Source organism: Mesocricetus auratus, unplaced genomic scaffold, assembly GCF_017639785.1.
Source record: "Mesocricetus auratus isolate SY011 unplaced genomic scaffold, BCM_Maur_2.0 Super-Scaffold_100010, whole genome shotgun sequence".
In the NCBI taxonomy this organism is placed as follows: domain Eukaryota; kingdom Metazoa; phylum Chordata; class Mammalia; order Rodentia; family Cricetidae; genus Mesocricetus; species Mesocricetus auratus.
This window is the reverse complement of record NW_024429194.1, coordinates 74,214,187-74,237,335: the sequence shown is the minus strand read 5'-3', so window position 1 is coordinate 74,237,335 and position 23,149 is coordinate 74,214,187. Positions and strand designations below refer to the sequence as shown.

Below are 23,149 nucleotides of genomic sequence, written 5' to 3'. Positions count from 1 at the left end.
ACCACTTCCATTTAATAATGGATTGTTACTGTGCACATCCAATTATGTGGCTTGGTGGGTCAGATAATACCTAGCTTATAACAGGCATCTCAGGTTGCATGGTAACTTGGTAACCCATTGTCAAATGTTCAGTTTCCACTAAGGCCCAAAAGCAGGCCAAGAGCTGTCTTTCAAAGGGAGACTAGCTGTCTGTAGATGATGGTAGAGTCTTGCTCCAGAATCTCAAAGTTCCATGATTTACCTATAGGGGCCTGCCAACAGCTCCAGACAGCATTCCTATCTTCTGCTGATATCTCAAGTGCCATTAGGTTTGCTGGATCATATGGTCCAGGGGGTAGAGCAGCCCACAGAGCAGCCTGGATCTGTTAAAGAGCCTTCTCCTGTTCCAGGCCCCACTCAAAGCTAGCAGCTTTCTGAGACATTTGGTATATGGATTAGAGTAACACACCCAAGTCAGGTATGTGCTGTCTTCAGAATGCAAACAGGTCCACTAACAGTTGTTCTTCTTTCTTGGTGGTGGGAGGGGCCAGGTACAATAACTTATCCTTTACTTTAGAAGGAATATCTCTGCATGTTCCTCACCACTGGACTCCTAAGGTAGAAGGCCCTTGAATTTTGGTTGGATTTATTTCCCACCCTCTGATGTGCATATGTATTACCATTGAGTTCAGAGTGGTTGTTGCCTCCGGTTCATTTGGTCTAATCAACATGATGTTATCAATAGAGTGGATCAAAGTAAAATTTTGTGGAAGAGACAGATGATCAAGATCCTTTCTAACTAAGTTATGGCACAGGGCTGGAGAGTTAATATATCCTCAACATAAATTGTAAAGGTATACTGCTGGCCTGGCCAACTGAAAAATTGCTTCTGGCAGTACTTAAAAATTGCTTCTTATAGACAGGTACTGAGAAAAAGACATTTGATAGATCAATAGCTACATTCCACATACAGGAAATGTGGTAGCCAGCTCAAGTAAGAACACCACACTTGGTATAGCAGCTGCAAGTAGAGTCACTACTTGATTAAATTTTTGATGATAAACTGTCATTCTCTATTATTCATCCTTCTTCTGTACTGGCCAGATAGAAGAGTTAAGAGGAAGTGTAGTGGAACCCATGACTGCATTTTTCAAGTCCTTGTTGGTGGTATTAATTTCTGCAGTTCCTCCTGGGATGTGATATCATCTTTTATTCACTATTTTCCTTGATAGAAGAAAGTCCAATGGCTTCCATTTGCCATTTTCAACTATAACTTTCACCCCATAAAGTCAGGGAACCAATGTGAGAATTCTGCCAACTTCTAAGTATGTCTATCCCAGTTATGCATTCTGGAACTGGGGAAAAAGCTATAGGATGAATTTGAGGACCCCTGGACCCACTGTAAGTTGGACTTCATCCAAAACTCTTGAGAATCTGTGGTTTCTCTCAGCTTCAATAGGATCTTCTGACATACCTTAATGTCCTTACTATTTCTGACACCATCTGAGGCTGGGACTTGAATTTTCTAATCCCCTAGGTGATGGTATGAAAAGGCGTGGGATCTGTTGGATGTGATTAAATTGTAAGAGCAGAACCTTAATTATGATTACTGCTCTTACAAAAGATGTTCCAGAGAACTAGCCCATCCCTTCACTATGTGAACAGATATGGAAAGTCTTCATCTGTGAACCAGAAGATGGCCACTTTGACTATAATCTGAACAGCTGCCAGAACGGAGAGAAATTCTGTTGTTAGAGTTTAGGCAGAAAAGTATATTCTTTTTCCTGATCATCACAGCCAACACAGACCTGTACCTATAAGCAGATTGTGAGGGGAGAAGTGTAACATATTTATTTTACTCAGTTTCATATGACTCAGGAAGCTTAGAAATTAAGACCAAAATCCAAGGGAACAGCATTTATTCCTATCCAGGTTTGATAAAGAATTGACACCCATGAAGATAAGTGGACACAAAAAATACTACTTAATAACAGAGAGTAGAAACCCATGAGGCCTATTACTTGAGATTCTTCTTAGACTCTCTATGTAGCATCTTTTCCTGTCAGGTATGAGGCAAGACCCCCTTCTAAATTTACTGTGAATTCCACAGTCTATATCAAACAAGAGAGATCAGAAAATTTCTTTGATATCCAGCTCTTAGATAAAACTTTATTTCTAGACTTTGTGACTGGTGGTGCAGAAGTAGGCTCTACTTTCTATGATCTACTGTGTGGAAGAGATGCAGTAGTAGGAAGGTAATCAGGAGAAGGTCAGAGAAAGACTTTGCTTCTGAGGATCACTCTCCTCACAGTACTTTTCATTCCAAGGGGTATAGTATTTTGTGCACCAATCTCTACTATCCAGCTGTGGTATTTTATTACAGCAACTTAAACTGACATTGAATAGGGAGTATTTCCTTCTTCTGCCCTCTGCAATGCCAAGGATCAAAGTCAGGGCTGTGTGGGTGCTGGGTAGGTGTTCTACCAGTGAGCTAAAGTTTCAGACCTGATGTTTTAAGAGTCACACTCCTGCCATTTTGCTCATAGTAACATCTCTGTAGGATAAGTGACCTCAAACTCCTGGGCTTCCTGCCTCAGTATCCCAGCAACTGGAAGTTTCGGGTGTGTGCCATGATGCCCAGTGCTGAGATAATTGGCATATTAATGCAATTGGAGTTGCTCTAGCAGTTCCTTAGAACCTGAAGAAATTTATGTCTTCTGTCTGTTCTGGAGTAATATCACCAGAATGTTGAAATGTAAAGAAAAGCAAAGGAAATGGAGTTGTTGACCAAGACTGCTGTGATCAGATGAGAATGGTTTAGTAATATGGTATTTCTAATGTATTCATTTCTTTTTGCTTATCTCAGATTTATTTTGTCTAAGTTATTAATTACTGTAATAGTTTTTATTGAATTTTGGACTTCCTAAGAAATTTATGTGAAATATTACTATATATGCTTTAAAAACATTTTTATATTTTCAGAAAATAAGATGATAGGTAAATTTGAGATTTTAGTTCTAGATTTTTAACAGAAATTGTGATCATATTAGAAATGGTCTATTTCTTTAATAATTATATGTTTTTTTTCTGTTTATTGCTTTAGGACCAGGGTTCTGATAAAGCAGGAAAGAAGAAAACAGAAGGTAAGGATGTTGTCATTTGAGTGATTCTAGCCCTATAACAGCAAATATAGCATTAAACTCCTGAATCTCACCTTATCATTAATTAGCTCTCCTCTTGGCCAGGCATAGTGGCCCACTCCTCTAATAGTAGTTAAGAATAGGAATATTGCTGTATGTTCAAGTCCGGCCAGGGCAACATAGTAGATTCCAGGTCATCCAGACCACCGTAGGAAGCCCTAAGAGACACAGTCTCAAAGCAGACTTCCCGCTCTCCTCTGGCTCTTAAGCTTTCTGTCTCCCCTTCTGCTATGATCTCTAGGAGTTAGATGTAGGAATTTTGTTGCAGATGTATCAGTTGAGGCTGGACTCCACATGGGTACTTGTTTTCTGCATTTTGACTGTGACTGATTGTAATGGTTTCTGTCTGTTACAAGGAGATATTTTTTGATGAAGGGCCTTTATCTAATATTAAATTTGTTTGTAATTGACAATATTCTGAGATGTATTGCCTTAATATCCTGAAAACCTAAGTAACTACTTGAATATGTGACTTCTTGCATTTTCTTGTCATTTTGACCTTTTTCTGTTTGAACAACTCATTTGTACATAATCTTATGCCACTGTGTTATAAAATACTTAACAGAAGATGTTTTGAAGATAATCTGTTACAGTGTCAGGGGCATAATAGCAGATAAAAAACAAAACCAATGAATGTCTTAAAACATAGTTAAAACACTTCAAGATAGAGGTATAGGCGAGGACATTTTGACAAGGACTCCATGTCATGAAGTAAATGCCTTCTGCATAGAATGGGAAGCGACATCCAAGTGAAGAGAGAGCCTGCAGAGTGGGAGAAAACCTTGTCCACTGTATATCTAGTGCAAGATAAATATCTGTGCATGTAAAGACCTGCAAGGAATAAACACCAGACAACAAGTCACACAATCAATAAATGCAATAATGAACTGGATAAATAGTTTTCAATAGAAATATATCGTCAATAGACTCTTGAAAAAATGCTCAGCATTTTTAACAATCAGGAAAATGTAAATCAAAAGCACTTTGGATTCCATTTCAGCTGGGTCACAAGACAGATATCTGTAATACCAGCTGGTTTACTCAGAAGGTTTGCTCAGGATTGCCATGAATTCTAAGCCTGGGCTGGGATGAATAATGAGTTCTAGGCTAGTCTAAGATACAGAGTGAGACCCTGTCTCAAAACCAACAAAAATCCATTTATCTCATCCCAGTGAGAAGGACTCACAGGATATAGGGCTTGCCAGGATACAGGGAAAAATATCCCTCAGTTAGTCAATGGGAGTTCAGTCACTATGGAACTCAGTGGGAAGACTACTCAAAACACTAAAACTAGAACTATCACAAGCCCAACAGTATCATTTTTGGGTATTTATTGAAATGACTCAAGTTAATGCAGGGCTTCTCAATCTTTCTAATGGTGTGACCCTTTAATACAGTCCCTCATGTTGTGGTGACCCCCAACTTTAAAATTAATTTTGTTGCTACTTCATAGCTGCAGTTTTGCTACTGTTAGGAGTCATAATGTAAATATCTGTTTTCCAATGGTCTTAGATGACCCCTGTATGCCTAAAGGGGTTACAACCCACATGTTGAGAACCACTGAGTTAATGTATCATAAAGACACTTGCACTGCCATGTTTATAGATATGCTCACTATTTATGATAGCTCAAAATGGGACCAGCCTGCATACACAGTCCTCAGAAATATGGATAAAGAACATACACACATGGGATTTTATTCAGCTATAAAGAAAAATGAAATCATGGCATTTACAGGGAAGTGGGTGGAACTAGAAAATTGGGTGAAATATGCCAGACTAGGAAAGACAATACTGCATGTTTCTTTCATGTACTGAACCTGTAAGAGTGAGGAGTGGCATGGGAAGTGGGACATGGAGAAGAAGGCGTGAAGGGAACAACTGAGGAAGTTAAAATGACATATATACATGAAAATGCATTACTTTGATAAAGACGGCTGGAGATATGGTTCAGTGTTTCAGAGCATGCACTTCCCATGTCGAGGACCTGAGTTTGGTCTGGGAACCCATATCAGATGACTCACAACAGCCTGCTTGTAACTCCAGCTCCAGTAGCTCCAACAACAACCTTATGGACTCCACAGATACACTCACATACACACTCCCACACAATTAAAACTAAAATAAATATTTTAAAAATTAAAATGTCTTTGAATTTAGTAAGTTAATGATGTAACTAAAACATGAAGAATAATCATAGTTCAGAAATCCAGGAGGGAAATATGAGCTGGATATATGTATGTGTAAGTCTTTTTTATAGACAACATTAAGCAGTTGTGGTACAGTAAGTTAAATTGGCATTGGTTGCAGATTTGTTCTCACATAGCTTTTGTTTTCCTCCTAGTTGGTTGTATAATTTTATTATTATTATTGATGTATGTATATTTGCATCGTGTGTGCACGCACATACATATGTGAATGGGGATACTCATGTATCACAGCATGCCTGTGGAGGTCTTCAAAAGAAGACTTGGTTATCTTCTATTAAAGGTCAGGGCATTGAACTCAGGTCAGCAGGCTTTTATCTCTGTGCTGTTTCACAGTCCTGCTCTTGATTTTTCAATGGGCACTTTGCTGTGTTTTTAGAAGCTTTAAAAATATTATAGGAAAAGTTTTTTCACCTGTCAGTTTAAAGTCTTCAGGCAAACTGCAAGTTATCACATGGATTTCAGTTTCCATGTAAATGTTGTGTCATGTGTAAAAACATGAAGTCAGTGGCATAGTGACTTCATCACATTTATTGCTTATGATTCCACCTTGAACTATTAGGTTGGGAAATTAATATTTTTTTTTTGGTTTTTCAAGACAGGGTTTCTGTGTATTGTTTTAGATGCTGTCCTGGAACTCGCTCTGTAGACCAGGCTGGTCTTGAACTCACAGAAATCCGCCTGCCTCTGCCTCCTGAGTGCTGGGATTAAAGGCGTGCGCCACCAATGCCCAGCTCGGGAAATTAATATTTTAATTCTTAACCATTTCAGGAATACTTTGAAAAGAACAAGTTAAAATCAAAAAAGGAGTTGCTAGGAGTTTTTTCACCTGTCAAGAACCCTACTGTCAGTTTAGACCTTCTTAATCTGTATATGGTAAATCAGATATCTTCTAAGAAGAAAACACCTGGTAAGTCTTTCTAAGGCATTTGTTTTTTACCTTGATGTGGTAATTCATAATAATGTCTAGCTGTCTAATTGCTTAGAAATTCCAGAACTCAAAGCATATGGAAAACTTATTTTAAAACTTTGGTTGCCTTTTTAAATTATAAGTTTAATCAATATTTGAATTAAGATCTTTTGTTATTTTATCTATTTACTTTTCAGTGGTGTGTGTGTTGTATAAGATCAACTTGCTTGATATCATTAATTGGTCATGGAGTTATTATAATTATGGAATTATTACTTCTAGGCAAATAGTCACAAGTTTACCTTGAGAGAAGAAAATAATGAATGTTACTATATCATATAAGAAATTAGTACAGAAGGAATAATTGAGAGATTTTTTTTTCTTAGTGACATCATTTCTGTCTTGTAAGTAGAATTTCTTATGCACTTCTGGGATGGTAACTTTAAGAGTCTTATACTTCCAAAAGAAGTTTATTTTGTCTCACAGTTTGGCTTTTCAATCAAAAAAATGCTTTCTCTCTCTTCAAGAATCTTGGGCCTATTATTTACATTTAAAAACAAGCATAAAATTAAGAATTAAAAAAACAAGATAGCTTGGTGTGACAAAAGATTGTTTTAAGGCGTGTGACTTTTGTTTACGCTGCATTTGTTTAACTCTGTGAAGCTGTGGTTCTTTGCCTGTCTAAAACACCTGATGGTCTAATAAAGAGCTGAATGGTCAATAGCAAGGCAGGAGCAAGGATAGGCAGGGCTGGCAGACAGGAGAAATAGGAGAAATAAGGAAAAGGAGAGGAGGAAGAGAAGAGGGAGGAGAATGTCAGCGGTCAGTCACCCAGCCATCCAGCTACACAGCAATCCATGAAGTAAGAGTAAGATTTACAGAAGTAATAGAACAGGAAAGCCCAGAGGCAAAAGGTAGGTGGGATAACAGATGTTAAGAAAAGCTGGCTAGAAACAAGCCAAGATAAGGCCAGACATTCATAACTAAGAATAAGCCTCCATGTGTGATTTATCTGGGAGCTGGGTGGTGGGCTCCTCAAAAGAGAAAAAAAAAACTTACTACAGTTTGGGGCCAGAGTTGGCGCAGAAGCAAAGCCAGCAGAATCGCCCCGGTTCCCAGCACATACATGACAGATCACAACTGTGCAAATCTAGTTCCAGGGCATCCTACGTCCTCCTCTGGGCTCTGCAGTCTCCAATCATGCACAGGTACACATGCATGTGTGCAAATAAACTATACACAAAGTGAAAATAAACCTTTAAAAAAGATAGTTTGTCTGGGAGAGGTAAAAGTTGGTAAGTATATTAGTACCTACCCATTTGCTTAGCATTTTTCTCTCTATGAGTAAGTAGACATTTATGTTTTAGAAGGAGTAAATATATTAACCATGAATTTTTAGAATAAAACATCTTTCTTTACTGATATATTTATGCATATATACATACACATACACACACACATATTTATATGTTCTTTTGTGGAAAATGGAGTTTTCTTCATCTCTCACTACAAGCATGGTTGAGACCCAAATAATAAAGATTAGCAATATTTGACAATTTGTGTAATATGAGGGCCTTCATCAGGAAATAAGCATCTAAAGAAATGGTTAATCCTATGCATTTTTAGTGCTGTGTCAAGAAGCCATGAACAGCTGTAGAGATGCATGACAAAATTAAAGAGTGGGACTTGGAGGTGGGACTCAGGTGAGAATTCATCCGGATCTGTCCAGGCTCTTCTCTGGGATCCTGTATGTCAAGAGTGATGCTGATCAGGGAGAGAGACTGCACAGGCAGAGTCCTGGGTTTAATCCCCATGCTGCAGTGGGGACAAGACCTTAGATCTGCCCTTCAGATCTAAGAAGGGCATCTCTCACAGAAAGCGTCTATTGCCTGCTTTAAGGAAATGCTTCTGAGTTCTGTGACCTACTTTGAGAAGGAGAAAAGCTGAGAGTGCCCTTCCTATGTCTTCAGTTTTTTAAAATACCAGTGTACCACATCTGGAATGTATCATGAATCGCATCACTTTCTTTCTGTGTCATTCATTCAATGTGTGTTTATTGAGTACAATTATTGCACATGGGAAATAGAAGCAGGATTTCATTAGTCATGACTTTGTGGTAGCTAAAGGCAGAAGTTCCAAAGATGGGACAGTACTGCACCATGTCTCAGGTATACCTCGATCGGGGACTTAAGTTCCACTAGGATTCTTTCTCTGTTAAATGGCAGACCTTGTTCTCTCAGATTGTCTTCATTATGAACATTTCAGAGCTGGTCTTAAGAAACCACTATTTCTAATGCCCAGAAAGGCTATGGGTTCTTTTATTCCAAAATTTTGTGTTCCCCTAGAAGTCGCCTTCTGGTACTGCCAGACTCCAGCAATTGGACAGTTGCACTGAGTCAGAGAAACAGAAAAAAGTCTGATTCATTTATCTTTGCCCAAATGTCTACCTCTGAACCAGGGGTTCTGTCCAAAGGGAGGTGGTTGAACAGAAAGTGGGAAGATTCCCACTAGAACTTTGTAGGTGGGCTGAGTATTGAGCAAATAAAACTTGACCTCAATTGCATAAAAAGATACAAGGCTCCTTCATCTAAAGCTGTGATTCTCAACCTTCCTAGAGCTGCAGCCCCTAATGCTGCGATTTAATACAGTTCCTCATGTTGAGACTCCAATCATTAAATTATTTCATTGCTACATTGTAACCGTAATTTTTCTGCTTTTATGAACTGTAATGTAAATATCTGTGTTTCCAAATGTCTTAGACAACTGTGAAAGAGCTGTTTGATACCCAAAGGGGTCATGACTCACAGGTTAAGAAAGTTTAAAGTCTATTGCAGGAGATAGAGTTAATCAAGTGTAATAAAATGTGAAAAGTGCTAAAATAGAGAAAACACACAGTACTATGAGAATATATAACACAGTATGTGATAAGGTCTAGTAACTGAGAAAGAAGAAATTATGTTGAACTAGCAGAGTCTCTTTGTTAATTACGTAGAAGCAGGAGAAAAAAATTAAATTCCATTAGTAGTCATTAGCAGTCAGTTTCTGTAATAACATGTAAAGAACATGTTTTAGAAGAACATTTTCATATGTACAATCAATTGAATAATGATACAGCAAAAATGATTTTCAACTATTTTAAAGTTATTATTTAACATTTTTTATTATAGAAACCACGAAAAGACCAACTCATGTGGATATGAATAGAGATTTGAAAATTCCACTAAGAAAGCATGATTTAGAACTTCCAATGTCACCTCACTGTGTACCTTCTAAACTGTGCATTGATGACATGGAAAAGAAGTAAGTGTTAGCTAAGACAGTGACTAACTGACAGAAGTTAGCACTGTCAGCTTGCTGATTTGCTGGGAACCTGAGAAGGACCTTACCTTCCAGCTCCCATTTTTGTTTGTCTAATGATACTATAAAACCATTAGGACATATGCCAGTGGTGTTAGAGTTTGTGTACCTGCTTTGACTTCCCATATTAGAAAATGCCTATCTGAGTTTAATATAATGTTTTCCCCTAAAACTTCATTGTATTATGAGCCTGTAGTGATTTACCAGAATTTTCTATGTTGGGTGCTTGTGTAGATGCTGTGAAATTTAAATATCCGTAAGATAAATTTTATGGCTGCTTGAACTTTTAACTTTAAATTTTTGTTTTCTTTAGTGTACCCTATCAAAGACTATGTAGCAAGGAAGAAACTGGTCCAGTTCAGGTGAGTTTTAAAGGAAATTATGTTACTTTAGCAATTGCTTTATTCCCAAAGACACTCTCACTTTTAAAATAGTAGGTAAAATTAGTTATCCTTTAAGTTTTTACAGTTTCTGAATGATTGTTTTTGCAGTTTTCAAATGTAGGAAACTTACTCCTAAGGAATACTCTGATTATGAAGTTTCCTTGGAGTGACAGTAATGTGGCCAGCCCCGTGTGCTTAATGCTTGATTATTCTTGTAATCAGAGTTACAAAGCACAATTTACAGAGACATTGTTTTTTAGTGTCTGTTTATTTGTGTGAGCATGTGCTCATTGGTGGTAGGTAGAAATATGTGTGTGTGTACAAGGAGGCCAGAGGTCACGTACTCTCCAATGTTCTTTTTTGAGACAAGGTCTCTCTGCCACAAGAGCTGGTTGATTCAGGCATACCGACTGGCCAGCAAGTCTGACTAGTGACCCAGGAGTTGGCCTGTTTCTTCCCTCTGCATCACTGGGATTGCAAGTGTGCACTGACACACCTGGCTTTTTCCTGTAGGTGTGGGGGAGTCAAACTTGATCCTTATGCTTGCATAGCAAGCGGTTCACTGATGAACCATCTCCACACGTTCCATTCAGGTAATCTTTTATGAGGTTCACACATTCACTGACCAGTTCATCTTTTCAAATGCAATGAGAACATTATTTATAGCAAATTCTGATGTTAAGAACTCATATTTACCACAAAGTGATATTTCAAAGTATAACGATTTGTTTTCTCTTTTAGAAAATTTATTTATTTACTATGTATACAGTGATCTGTCTGCATGTATACTTGCAGGTCAGAAGAGGGCACCAGATCTCACTCATTACAGATGGTTGTGAGCCAAGCAAGGCATGGTTGCTGGGAATTGACTCAGGACCTCTGGAAGAGCAGTCAGGGCTCTTAATCTCTGAACCATCTCACCAGCCAAGTGTAATTTTTTTTGCAAACAAAATCATAATGAATTAGAAAATGCACAGGTTGATTAAAGTTTGAAATTCTATTTACTGTTCAATGCCATATTAATTACTCTTTTTTACTTTGAATTGTCAGGTTTAAATTAGATCAGAAAGGCAGAGGAAACTGATGTGGGTAATAAAACACCTTGGGCATCCTGTCATCTGATCCATGGGTTAAAGAAACTAGATTTTATGTCTTAGAAAGTGACATTCAGGGCCCTAGGAGCTGTTCCCACCCACTTGGCAGTCCTCAGCAGGGTCTGTTTCAGGCATGCCTTTGCTCTCTGCAGTGTCTGGAAACGAAAAACCCTTCAGACATGTTGTTTGACACACAGGATGGGAGATGATGACAAATAGCTGGAAGGGATAACAGTGCACCCCCTATCTATAAGCTCGTTGAACTGGGTTGATCCCTGTGAAAAGGGAATGAAGATCCAAAGTGTCCTTTCAGGGGACTGCAGAGCCTGGCTTCCCATGAAGCGCTCCTGCTGTAGGTCGGGTGGCCCTGCTGGTCCAATCCAGCCCTGGGAAGGGCACTTGCCCTGTCTCAGTACTGAGCCAGCTTTGCTCCAACTCCTGGTGGCAGCTTCACAGACATTCCTGAACAAAACCTTTTCACAGTCACCTTCTTCTGTAGAAAGCCAGACTGGGGCTCCCTGTCCCAGCGGGCACAGGCCAGCATGACAGTGTGCGAAAGCCAGAATGACATCAGCTGATAAGTCCCTGTTCTAGATTCCTTGAAAGTAATTGACATGATCTTTGAGAGAGGTTCATTTCTCATTTAGGCAGAGAATATCTCTAAGTCATTATAATCTTAGCTTCAAAACAGCTAATAAACTAGAAAAATGAGACTCAAAAAAAGAAAAAAGAAGGTGACATTCAGAAAAGGAGAGAGGAAGGTCCAAAGGGAACGCAGAGGGGAAGAGCTCATAGACCTCCATGATGCCTATGAATTACCAACAGCAAGTGTGCCTTTCCTTAGGACTTCATCATTTGTAGTCACACCCCTTTTCTGCTAATTTTTATTGTGTTATTTTGACTTCTAGTTTCTGTACCTTTAGTGATCTTACCTTTTTTCCCCTATAGTCATCACAAGACATGAGCTCATACAGAATGTTCAACAAAACAGAAAACTGCAGTTATATTCTGCCATCTTTTCCAGCAGAATTACCTTCTAACAGACATATTCCAAACCAAAACTCCACCCCAAGGATAGCACTAAATCCTCAGAAATTTACATCTGAAAAAAACCAAAATGATCAGGTACATTGGGATTATTGCTTCTTTGATGTCTTATCTTCATAAAAGATTTTCCTTTCATAAATTTGACAAACATGGGTTTCAAATTGCTAAATATGGTGATGAATGGATAGTATTTCATCCTATGCCTCATTTTTATTCCCCATTGTAACCTCCCATTCAGGTCTCTCCCTGTCTCTCTTTAACTATGCATTCTGCTTTCCTTTCCTTGGGTGATCCTCCTCTCCCTGTGGTCTCTTACTTTACACCTAACCTCTGTGGTTATATGGATTATAGCATGCCTATCAAAGTCTTAAAAGCTGACATCCACATAATAAATGAAGGCATACAAAATTTTCTTTTTGTGTTTGAGTTTTTCTACCTCTATTCATTAACCTGTGATTTATGATTTCATGTTTTAGGTAGATGAATAGTGTTCCATTGTGTAAATGTACCACATTTTCTTTATCCATTCATCAGCTGATAGATATCTAGGCTGTTGATAACTATTATCAGTAGCACAGCAATGAACATGGATGAGCAAGTATCCATGTGGTAGGACATAGAGCCCTTTGTGTATGTGCCCAAGAGTGGTATAGCTGGGTCTTGTGGTAGATCTATTCCCAACTTTCTGAGGAACCACCACACTGTCTGCACAAGTTTGCATTTTCCACCAGCAGCAGATAAATATTCCATTTCCCTGACACCCTTACCAGTATGAATCGTTAATTTGTATTATTAATCTGGCCATTCTTACTAGTATAGGTTGTTTTAACTTTCATTTCCTTGACAACTAAAGATGTTGAACATTTCTTTAAGTGTTTCTCATCTTTTGCAAACTCCCCTTTTTAATTGGGATATAGTTTTTCTTGATGTTCAGTTTTTTTAATTCTTCATTCATTTTAGATATTAACTATCAGATGAGTAATTAGTAAAGCTCCTTCCCTATTCTGTAGCCTGCCATTTCCCCCCAGGAAATGGTGTCCTTTGTCACACAGAAGCTTCTCAAATTCTTCAGGTCCCATTTATTAATCGTTCTTAGTGCCTGTGCTTTCAGTGTCCTCTTCAGAAATTGCTTTCCTGTGTCAACGAGTTCAAGACTATTCCCCACTTTCTCTTCTATCAGATCCATTGTTATCTGTCCTTATGTTGAGGACCTTGATCCATTTAGAGCTGGTTTTGTGAAGGGTGATAAATATGGATCTATTTCCATTCTTCTAAATGCAGCCATCCAGATTGACCAGCACAATTTGTTGAAGATGCTGTCTTTTCTCCACCATGTTTTTTAAAAATTTTTTTGTAAAGCAAAACAAAAGGAAACCAAACACAGGTACCTATAGGTGTGGGGAGTCTGTTTGAGTCTTGAACTCGATTTCATTGATCAACATGTGTATTTTTATGCCAATACCATGCTGTTGTACAGCTGAAATGAGGGATGGTGATACTTCCAGCAGTTCTTTTATTAATTGTGTGTGTGTGTGTGTGTGTGTGTGTGTATGTACTTGTGTGTGTGTGCTTGTGTGTGTGTGCTTGTGTGTGTGTATGTGTGTGTGACTCTGTGTCTGTGAATGTTTTCAAATGAAACTGAAAATTGTCCTTTCAAGTTCTGGGAAGAATTGTGTTGGTTACTTTTGATAGGATGGCCATTTTCACTATATTATCCTACTTATTAATGAGCATGGGAGATCTATTCCTCTTTTGATTGTCTTTAATTTCTTTCTTCAATGTCTTGATGTTTTTATTATACTAGCCTTTCACTGGCTTGGTTAGAGTTATCCCAAAACATGTTTTTTTTTTTTTGAGGATATTGTAAAAGGTAGTTTTTCCCTCATTTCTTTCTCTGTCATTTGTATGTAGGAAGACTACTGATCATTGTGAGTTAATTTTGTATCTTGCTACTTTACTGAAAGTGTTTATCAGCTGTAGGAATTCTCTGTTGGAGTCTTAAGGGCTTTCATGTATGAAATCATGTCTTTCTCTGCAATTAAAGATTCTTAGATATCTTCTTATTTGTATCCACTTGATCTCCAATAGTTGTCTTATTGCACTAACTAAGACTTCAAGTATTATATTGAATAGGTGTGGGGAGAGTGGAGATCCTTGTTTTGTTCCTGATTTTAGTGGAAATGCTTTGAGTTTCTCTCTGTTTAGGTTGATAATAGTTGTGGGCTTGCTGTAAATTGCCTTTATTTTGTTGAGGTATGTCTTTGTATTCCTAGTCTCTCAAGGACTTTTGTTTTGTGTACTCTTCCCACGCAATAGACTTTTATCATGAAAGGGTTTTTGATTTTGTCAACAGCCTTTTATGCATCTAATGAGATGTTTTGTGTGGTTTTTGTCTGTCAGTCTGTTTATGTGGTAGATTGCTTTTATCCATGTGCATTTGTCAAACCATCCCTGAATTTCTGGGATGAAGCCAAAGTGATCACAGTAGACAATCTCGTTGACGTGTCCATAAATTCCATTGCAAGCGTTTCATTGAGAATCTTCACATCTATGCTCATAAGATATTTGGGTCTATAATTTTCAATTTTTGCTAGGTCTTTTTGTGGTTTTGGTGTCAGTATAATAGTTGCCTTGCAAAAAGCATTAGGAACTGATCCTTAAGTATATATCTTGTGTAATAATTTGAGGAGTATTGGCATTAATTCTTCTATGAAAGTCTGTCATAATTTCGCACTGAATGAATCCATCTGGCCCTGGGTAGTTTTTGGTTGAAAGATTTTCAATTACTGTTTCTTTTACACTGGGGCTTATATGTCTATATAAAATGATGATCTGATCTTGACTTAACTTTTTTGTATTAAATATATCAAGGGATTTATCAATTTACTTACTTTTAGCTTTTTCAATTTGATGGAATACAGACTTTTAAAGTATGTCCTTATGATTCTCTGGATTTCCTTGGTGTTTTTCCTTTATCTCTATTTTTATTAATTTAATCTTTTCTCTCCATTTTTTAATGTGCTTAGGGGTTTACCAATTTTACTGATTTTTCTCAATGAAACAACTTACCATTTCATTGACTCTTGGTATTGTTTGTTCTGTTTCTCTTATTGATTTCAGCCTTGAGTTTGATTATTTCTTGACATCTACTCCTTTTTAGTGCTATTTCTTCTGTATAGTCTAAAGCTCAGGTGTGCTGTTAAGTTGCTAACATGGTATCTCTCCATTTTTTTAAACTTAGGCACTTAGTGCTATTAGAACTGCTTTCAATGTGTGTCCTATAAGCTTGGGGATGTTGTGTTTTCATTTTCATTTAATTCTAAAAAGTTTTTTATTTATTTCTTAATTTTTATCTTGACCCATTTTTCATTCAGTAATAAGTGTCTCAATTTCCATGAATTTGCATACTTCTGTTTTTCTAGTGCCTTTTGTACAGATGGATTTGTAGATAGTAGATACTACTTAACATTGTTTTTATTGCATTTTTATTTTGGAATAAAATATTTAAGAATGGTTTTCTTTCTTCATCTATTGTGATTGGAAGTTTTACCTAGAATGCTGCACTGGGCTGATCTCTCTGGTCCTTAGTGTTTGTAGAACAGCCAGGTTCTTCTGGCTTTAGAATCTCATCTTGGCTGTTAATGTTTTTTTTTTGTTTGTTTGTTTGTTTTTTGTACTGGTGTCGGGAAGATAGAGTAAGGACAACTGCGGTTATCCAAGGTATTGTTACACAGTTGTGTTTTAGAGGGATGTATGACTGTTTTGTTCTGTGATTTCTGTTGCCCTCTCTTGATCTTAGGAGAGTGCTTCTGCCGAGAGGAATAGAGATGGGTTAGGAGAAAAGCCTGAGTGGGAATTTGGGAAGAAGTGAGGGGACCCTGTCCAAGATGGTGTCTCCAGACAGTTGAAGGTGTGGTGGTGAAAGGGGATCTGGAGAGCAGGTTGTGGTGAAGAAATGTAGAGAGACAGAGGTGAAGGAGCTAGGGTGACTCTGGGTCTGAACCAGGAGTTGCAGTCTCCAGTGAATGAAGCTGAGGAGGGAGGAGGGGTACCTGTAAGTGCTTAGTTACAGGGCTGAGGGGAGTGGAAAGGTCATATAGGAGGGCAGGAGAGACGGTATGAATTGCCTCTCTGAGTCACTGCCAAGTGTGGCCACTGAGGTCACAGGTAGAAAGTGTTCTTTGGTATTGGACGCAGACACAAAGGAATGGGGATGGGCTAGCAGAGGGCTCTGAGAGGGTCCTCAAGTTGGTGAAAGCTGGGTCCTCACAAGGTTTGCCAGAAACCCTAGGAAATGGAGGTAGAGTGGGAGGAGAGGCACCTGAAAGCAGCTGCTACAAGGCTGGGAATGAGACTGGAGAGATTGTAATGCGAGACCAGACAGAGAGTCCAAATCCCCTACCTGAGTCCCAGCCAGGCTGGCCACCAGAGGTCCCAGGTAGAGAGTGTTTCTTGGTGTTGTCAACTGACAGAGGAACGAGAAGGAGGGCTGAGAGAATCTATAGTTTATAACTTAGAGACAAAACCTTGTTGATACAGCTTAAACCCCATATTCTATGAATTACTTTGTAAAGTAGAAAATAAAACATTATAGAATATTTACCTAAATATTTATCTTCATATATATATACACATATGTAATAGCCATACATTAGTTAGTAATTATGTGTAGATAGGTAAATACAATTAAAAGTGTAAATATGTACATATTGTTTTGTCATTTTCTTCCTTTTTTCAGTTCAGTAATGGAACATTTTCTGATTCCTTATTTTCCAAATTAAATAAACATCAAGATATTTTCAGTTCATCTCAAAAAGCAGCAGAGTTTGGAGCCTCATATGAGAGAATGAACAGGTGAGTGGGGTGCGGAAGGAAAGATGATAGAGAGCGCTGAACTCTAAACTGCTACTTGGATCTTAAAAGGACAGAAATATTTTTAGTTGAAGATGTAAGCAATATTCTAGAAAAAAGGCATTATAGTGAAACACATCCTTTAGTTAGTTTAACTTTGTCCTTTTAAATACTAACATACCATGCATACTAGCAGTTTCAGGGGGCTAGTTCTATGTGTGAGTACTGTGTGGACATATCAAGTTCAGCCTGTCAGCTCTTACTCATTGCAGTCCACATCTTTGCATCTTTATCTGCATGTGAGAAAGTGTATTTGTCCTTGTCCTTCTGAGTTTGCCATGTAACATAATGCTCTCTAGTTTTAGTCATTCTTTTTATAATACTATTATATGAACATATCCTGTAATTTTAGACTATTTATCTGTTGATGGGCATGCAGACTAAGTCCATGTCTTAGTTGTTGTGAATAGTTCATATATATGCAGCTACATTGTGGGTGTGCTGGTTTCATTTCTTTGGAGAGATACCAAGGAGAAAATGAGTTAGATCGTTTGGTACATTTGCATTTTTTGAGGGACCTTCATGCTGTTATTTATAGTAGTGATTCTATTTTTAGTTTGTATTTCCATACATCATGTGTAATAATTCCTGCTCATCTCTGGGTCAACATTTGTTTATTTTTTGTGTTTTGTTTTTTAAAAGTAGCCATTTTAATTGGTATCGTGACTTTACTTTGAATTTCCCTGAGGGCTAATCATGCTGAGTATTTGTTCTCAAATAGTTTAGTTATATTTCTGTTTTTGAGAAACATCTATTTAAATCATTTGCTCATTTGAAAAGTTTTTTAAAAATATTTTATCCAATGTGTTTGAATGTTGTGTCTGCATATATGTCTGTGGACTGTATCTGTGCCTGGTATCTAAGGAGGCCAGAAGAGGCTGTTGAATCACCTGGGACTAGAGTTATAGACAGTTGGGAGCTACCACGTGGTTACTAGAAATCAAATTTAGGTCCTCTGGAAGAGCAGCTATTGTCTTAACTGCTGCGACATTTCTCCAGCCCAGATTTTCTCATTTTAAAATTTGATTATTTGGGCTTTAGGGAGGGTTCTAACAGATTTATAATTGGAAAATTGTTCCACACGTTCTATAGGCTTTCTCTTCACCCTCTCGATGGTTTAGTTTCTACAAACCATTTGCCAATATTGACAGTGTTTCCTGTGCTTTGTGGCAATGTTCACAAAACCATTGCCAGTATCCTGGAGTACTCCACTAATCTGTTCTTTGCTCCACTGGGAGTTGATTTTTGTAGAAGCTGAGAAATAGCAGTGGAGTTTTAATCTGTATGTGAATATCTCATTTCCCAGAAACATTTGTTGAAGAGGTACCCCAAATTTGATGGTGCCACCTTACCGATTTTCTTAACGTAGAAGAATTTTTGTTTATTATATTAGACTTTGACTGTAGGATAGCACTTCTATGGTTCTTACTTTCTCTTCCTTTTCCTTACTGTATTACATGTCTTATGGTAATAACTGTTTTTGTTTTATACATCTCTTAGTAATTCATCTTTTATAATGCTGAAAATCAGTTATAAAATATGATTTCAACATACAGTGTGTTTTATAACTTATGTTCTATGTTATTCTCCCATTTGTAATGATAGAAAACTTTTCTGGCTTTAATGGTGTGTGTGTTATTACAATGGATTATGTCTTTAGTATTAAGCACTAATTAAATGCTCATTGAGAAATCACAGGGAATCATGATCTATGAACATATGGCTCAAAATATGAATTTCTCTCTGTTTAATTCTAACAGTTCTTTCCCTATCCCCAACCCATGACCTTGTGCCTAGAACATAGTATTTCTATTTAAATATTTGATAGGTAGTTAAAATCAAATTAGAAATCAGAATTTTTAACGCTGAAGAAATGACTCAGAGCACATACTGCTTTCACAAGTGTCCTGGTTCGGTCCTAGCACCCACATCAAGCAGCAAAAACCACCTGTAACTCCAGCTTTAAGAGATTTGACACTGTTGGTTTCTGTAGACACCTACACTCAGCTGCACTTACCATATCCAATATACATAAGTAAATACACATAATTAAAAATAAAGTGAATATTAAACATTTCTTGCTAGCAGTCTTGTGTTTCCTCCCTTTATTTTTATACTTGAATTCCCTGAAATAGTCCAATCTCAAGTGAGTTTATAGTCATCAGTGGTAAAACAAAAGGTACTTTTGTTGTAAACATTTTGTGTCAGCTTTGCTTGTTAGTACAAGTTAGACTTAAACCAGAGTTTCCATTTTTGCTTATGAAAAGAATTTATAGGTTACCCAGTTCACCTAATTCGTTTTCATGTGTGTTACCTTATCTTTTAAATAAATTACATCTTTTCTTCATTGAGAACTTTGTTAAATGTTTCAATTGTTAAATTGGAAAACATCTTTGATAATGATTTTTATAACCCTTAAAATATTTTTTATGTAAGATAACTCCCTTGCCCCAGTCTTCTGGATCTCTTTCTGTTTGCCTAAACAGCAGCAGCATACAGTGGTACACTAGGTTATTTGCTAGACTGTACTGTAGAAGTCAGACTACTGAGTATAGTTTTGTTTTCTAGTATAACAAATAAAACTATTCACTAAATTTCACATTGAAATACAGAACCATGTATAAATTATTTTCATGCCTATTATTAGAAGAATATATTGGATAGATTTCCCTCTAAAACATTATTATCTGCTTAAATATTAAATTTAAAATGCAATTTTGGAAATGCTAGCCACTCTTCAGTATCTATCTTCTTCAAAGTTTTCAATTGAAGCTAGTGTTTGTAAATGAAAATGATCAACCCTTTCCTGCTAAATATGTTTCTATTTATTCCAAAGTTCAGAAACTGGTGATTTCCTTACTAAAAGACCTGTGATTCTGGGTGAAGATTGTGGAAGCCTGTGTGAAAGAAGACAGCCAGACTTTGCTATGGAAAAAACATCAGTGCAACAGATTTGGGGGAGTAATGGGAAAGCTTTCTCTAATTTTCTTGAAGATGTGGTCCAGCCAACTCAGAGACATCTGTCATCCAATCATGACTCAGATGTGTTTGTTAGTCACAACATGATCAATTTATTAAGCAGAGATCAGCCAGGGAGAATGCCAACCTTACATAAGTGTGGCTATGGTAGTTTGAGCGACACCTGTGTAGTTTCTTCTGATGAAAGCCATTCCACTGGTGGGTTCGTCAAAGGGAATTTTCCAGTTCCACAGGCAACTTTTCATAATCCTCCACTTAATACAAGTTATTTAGGAACATGTCAGTCAAAGAAGCCCCCTTACCAGAAGGAGTACAGCAATAGAGAAATACATGAATTTAGAAGATCTTTTGAGACAGATTGTCACCCAACTAGCCGTGGAAGAAAAGGTTGGTATTGCACACTCAGTTTCTCTATATGTAAATATATATTACCGTATTTCATTTATTTATACACACACACACACAGCTGGCCCTCTGCATCCCAGTGTTCTATATTTTTAGATTCAGCTAATTATATAGACTAAATCTAAGATGCCTTTGCTGAACATGTACAGACTTTTTTCTTACCATTATTCCCTAACCAGTAGAGTATATATGCTATTTCTTAACATCCTCAGAGTTACCAGGATGGCTTGTTGCTGACCTGAGTTTAATCCTGGATCCCCTGGTGGAAGAAGAGAAACAGCTCCTGAATGTTGTCCTCTGACCTCCACCCACATACTGCATATTTGAACACACATGTGCACACAGATAGATATTTCCACAAAGATCATGATGCTGGTCGGGCATTGGTGGCACACGTCTTTAATCCCAGCACTCAGGAGGCAGAGGCAGGCAGATCTCTGTGAGTTTGAGGCCAGCCTGGTCTACAGAGCAAGTTCTAGGATAGCCTCCAAAGCCACAGAGAAATCCAGTCTCAAAAACAAAAACAAAACCCATGATGCTAAGTTTAATATAGCATATGATTTTACTTTTGAAGGAAAAATTGAAAGTGATGACCAAGAGAAAGCACTGCAGAGAAATACCTGGGAATACCCCGTGTACTCTACGTAAGTTTTGACTTACATGTAGGAATGTATTCAAATGAACAAATAGAACATGGCAATGAAAATGTTTTTGTGATGATAAGCAAACTGGTCTCAAAGAAGCCTTGCCTTTAAAAAAAAAGTAATAGTAACCTTTTAAGCCTACGGTTTTCACATTTTCCAGTCTCAAAGACCTTATTTGACCATTTAGTGTTGAATATCCACCATATATCTTCTAAATATCAATTTATTGGTTAACAGAAATAGAAGTATCACATGGGGAGAATGCTTACTAGCACAAACAGCGTGTTGTCTCACTCTGCAGTCCCCACAGGAATGTTGCTTGTTTAGTATAGAATCAACAAGGAATATGAGAATTCAGTGAGGCAGTATAAGCAGTATGAGCAAGAATGTCCCCATTATGTGACAGTTGGTGTTCCACATCCTTGCATGCTAGCATTCACCTCCCACAGGCCCCTGTGTGACAGAATAGCTATGTTGAGGGTTGTGTCCCCTGTATCTCCTCATTGTTATGCTTTTGGTTACGTTCTGTCATTTCTTTTTTTTTTTCTTTTGGTTTTTTGAGACAGGGTGTCTCTGTATTGTTTTGGAGGCTGTCCTGGCACTCACTCTGTAGCCCAGGCTGGCCTCGAACTCTCAGAGATTCGCCTGCCTCTGCCTCCCGAGTGCTGGGATTAAAGGCGTGTGCCACCAACACCCAGCGGATTTGTTATTTCTTAAAACATGGTTTATTCCTTTGAGTTTTGAAGTGGCCTTGCTGGCTTTTCTACAAAATTATCCACAATTATAGATAATGAAAGGGAATGTTATTTAGCTCATAGTTACTGAGTAGTCCTGTTTTCTTAGTAATAATCATAATTTAACCAGATTTTTATGATTTGCAATTTACTTATTCATATTTTTTGTGGAAGTGATTTCTTATGGAAATCTTTAAGGTAACTATCAATAAAAGAATTCATACATGCCATTTTATGGAGTTGGCATTCATTAATTAAAATTTAGGCACATAATACATTTCTAAAATCGAGAAAGGAAATTCTTTGTTCTTCAATTATCTGAACGTTTATGAGTAAAACATTTTGTTTGGCTTTGAGTTTTAAAGTCAGCTTTTAAAAAAGTGACTTAGGATGCATGGCACTATGTTGCAAAAGAACAAAAAAAATAAAGAGGGAAAGGAAACAAGACCTGATTCTCAAGATTGAGTGCAAATTTAAATTACCTGGAGGGATTATGCCACAATATTAATGTTTCAGGGCTGGGGATTTGGCTCAGTGTGATTTGGTGCACAAGCATCAGGACCTGAGTTTAATTCTAGCACTACATACAAGAGCTAGGTGTATTGGTGCACATTGCTAATCCCAACACTGGGAAGTAGGAGACAGGAGGATTCCTGGGGCCTGTTGACAGTTAGCTTTCTCTACTGATCAAACCCCAGACACCCATGAGAGACCCTGTCTCATAAAACAAGGTTGATGCCTCCTGAGGAACAACACCTGAGGTCGAACTCTGGCATTCACATGTACACACACATGGTTGTGCGCACACACATATGCACATGCAAAGAAAATATAGATGTTTAACCTACATATTAAAATGCATGAGCAGTTTGCTATAGTACTTGTCAATTCATATTTTTAAGAAGCTTCTCATATAATTCTGATTTGAAATCAAAATTTAGGATAATAACTGTCAGAGGAAATAGGCCTTAACACTTTTTTTTTAAATAATCCCTAGGGGTGATATTCGTTTGAAAGAATTACATCATAAGCAGTCATGTGATTTTGACCGTAATGAGGTAAAGTTCATTGTCACATTGTCTTTTTAATTAGTCAGTCTGTGGTGTTATATTTTAGCAATTAGTTTATATTAATGTAAGAGTATCTTTTATTTGTAAATTTATTTTTATTTAGACTCATATTCTCTTATACTAGAAAAGTTATGGCTTAGAGTTAGAAAATAATAATGTTCTTCATTTGAGACAAGTTACTCTAGACATATTTAAAATAGTTCTTACTGCACTGTAAGACTTTGCTGAAA

General features: G+C 37.4%; 1 protein-coding gene across 2 annotated transcripts in view; it reads left to right on the top strand.

Moving 5' to 3' along the window:
- The window catches only part of CUNH12orf40 (chromosome unknown C12orf40 homolog), a 56,638-nt gene that overhangs the window by 18,066 nt on the left and 15,423 nt on the right, over window positions 1-23,149 (top strand). The window contains exons 2-10 of one of the 2 annotated variants that reach the window (XM_021225470.2): window positions 3,083-3,122; window positions 6,157-6,295; window positions 9,463-9,595; window positions 9,966-10,014; window positions 12,078-12,254; window positions 16,915-17,030; window positions 19,924-20,453; window positions 21,046-21,115; window positions 22,847-22,907. In XM_021225470.2, coding sequence (XP_021081129.1) covers window positions 3,083-3,122; window positions 6,157-6,295; window positions 9,463-9,595; window positions 9,966-10,014; window positions 12,078-12,254; window positions 16,915-17,030; window positions 19,924-20,453; window positions 21,046-21,115; window positions 22,847-22,907 — 1,315 coding nt within the window. The remainder of the gene's footprint in view (window positions 1-3,082; window positions 3,123-6,156; window positions 6,296-9,462; window positions 9,596-9,965; window positions 10,015-12,077; window positions 12,255-16,914; window positions 17,031-19,923; window positions 20,454-21,045; window positions 21,116-22,846; window positions 22,908-23,149) is intronic. The other variant, XM_040753957.1, reaches the window with a different exon arrangement.